The sequence below is a fragment of the Odontomachus brunneus genome, unplaced genomic scaffold, assembly GCF_010583005.1.
Source record: "Odontomachus brunneus isolate Ranch 3 - 2012 unplaced genomic scaffold, Obru_v1 Obru_scaffold_146, whole genome shotgun sequence".
Classification (NCBI taxonomy): Eukaryota; Metazoa; Arthropoda; class Insecta; order Hymenoptera; family Formicidae; genus Odontomachus; species Odontomachus brunneus.
The window spans coordinates 170903-172556 of record NW_022639596.1 but is presented as its reverse complement, the minus strand read 5'-3'; the positions used below and the strand labels follow the sequence as shown (position 1 = coordinate 172556).

The window sequence follows — 1654 nt, the reverse complement described above, 5'->3', positions numbered from 1 at the left end:
GGGAGGTGAGGTCTGGGAAAGGAAAGGCGAGAGGAAGGGGGGGAGGGTGTGGACGGAGGAGGGATGGAGAAAGTTTGAGGAATATGTAGGGAAGAGGGACGGCGAGGGTGAGAGAGTGGAAGAGGGATAGAAGAAGCTGAAGAGAAGGGTGGAAGTTGCCTTGGAGAGAGTAGAGAGAGAGAAGAGAAAGAGGAGCAGAGAAGATGGTGGGATAGGGAGTGTAGGGAGATGAAAAGAGAAGTAGAGGAGGAGTTAAAAAGGAAGAGGTAGAGAGGGGGGGGGAGGGTGAGAAATTTAAGGAGAGGAGAAAGGGGTATAGAGTGCTGTGTAAGGAGAAGAAGAGAAGGGAGGAAGAAAGGTGGGAAAGGGAATTGCAAGGAGTAAGGTCAGAAGGAGATGTATGGAGGGTGGTGAATAAGGGGAGGAAAAAGAGAAGAAGAATAAGGGAAGGGATTGAAATGAGTGAATGGGAAAGGAACTTTAGAGGAGTAATGGGAGGGGTTGAGTGGAGGGTAAGAGGGGATGTGAGAAGTAGAGGGAAAGAGAAGGAGGAAGGGATAAGCAGGAAAGAAATTAGGGGGGCGATAAGGAAGTTGAAGCAGGGAAAAGCGGCGGGAGGGGATGGGATAGTAAATGAAGTGTGGAAGCATGGGGTAAAAGAAATCAGGGAATGGCTGTGGGAGATTTATAACGGGAGCGGTGCACTTGGACACGGTGCATTTGGACACAGCCAATCACAGCACCGTGTGATTAGAGACATTTGTAGGGTCCCTTGGAACAGCGACTTGTGATTGGACTGTGTCCAATTGCCCCGTGTCCAACTGATATACACCCTTTATAACAAGGTCTGGAAAGGGAAGGGATGGCCGGAGGAGTGGAGGGAGAGTATTGTAGTACCGATAGTGAAAAAGGGGGAGGGTGAGAAGGTGGAGGAGTATAGGGGAATCACTTTGACGCAAAGGCGTACAAAGTGTATGTCACGGTCCTGGCAGGGAGGTTAAGTGAAGAGGTGGAAAGTAAGGGATTGCTACCACCGAGCCAAACAGGATTTAGGAGAGGGGTAGGGACAATAGACCAAATATATGTTTTGAACTATCTAATAAATAAGAGAGTGGCGGAGAGGAAAGTTAAGATGATTGTGATGTTCGTAGACATGAAGGCAGCGTTTGACTCGGTGGATAGAGAGATTCTTGTACGGGCGATGAGGAAGATGGGCGTTAGGGAGAGTCTGATCGTGAGGTGTGAGGAGGTTTTAGAAGAGACAATGAGTAGAGTGAGAGTGGGGGATAGGGTTGGGGGAATCTTTTGGACGGGGAGGGGGTAAGACAGGGGTGTCCGCTGAGCCCCTGTCTATTCACTTTGTTGTTGGCGGATTTGGACGAGGAGCTAGAAAAAGAAGGATGGAGAGGAGTGAAAGTAAAGGGGAGAAAAATATTCTCGTTGGCATATGCGGATGTGGCGGTTGTAGCGGAGGAGGAAGTAAGGATGCAAGATATGATAAAGACGTTGGAAAAATATGTTGAACAGAAAGGATTGGAGGTGAATGTTGAAAAGATCAAAGTTATGAGGTGTAGAAAGGGGGGTGGGAGGCAGAGGAAGATGGTGTGGAGATGGAAAGGGAAGGAACTGGAAGAAGTGAAGGTGTATAAATATT

At 48.5% G+C, this 1654-nt stretch overlaps 1 protein-coding gene across 1 annotated transcript in view; it reads left to right on the top strand.

Annotated features, from left to right (window-relative positions):
- The first annotated feature begins 981 nt into the window (after nt 1-981).
- The window catches only part of LOC116850472, a 1270-nt gene continuing 597 nt past the window's right edge, over nt 982-1654 (top strand). Inside the window, exon 1 of the mRNA XM_032828798.1 lies at nt 982-1641. Within this exon, the coding sequence (XP_032684689.1) occupies nt 1486-1641 (156 nt within the window). The 5' untranslated portion in view covers nt 982-1485. The remainder of the gene's footprint in view (nt 1642-1654) is intronic.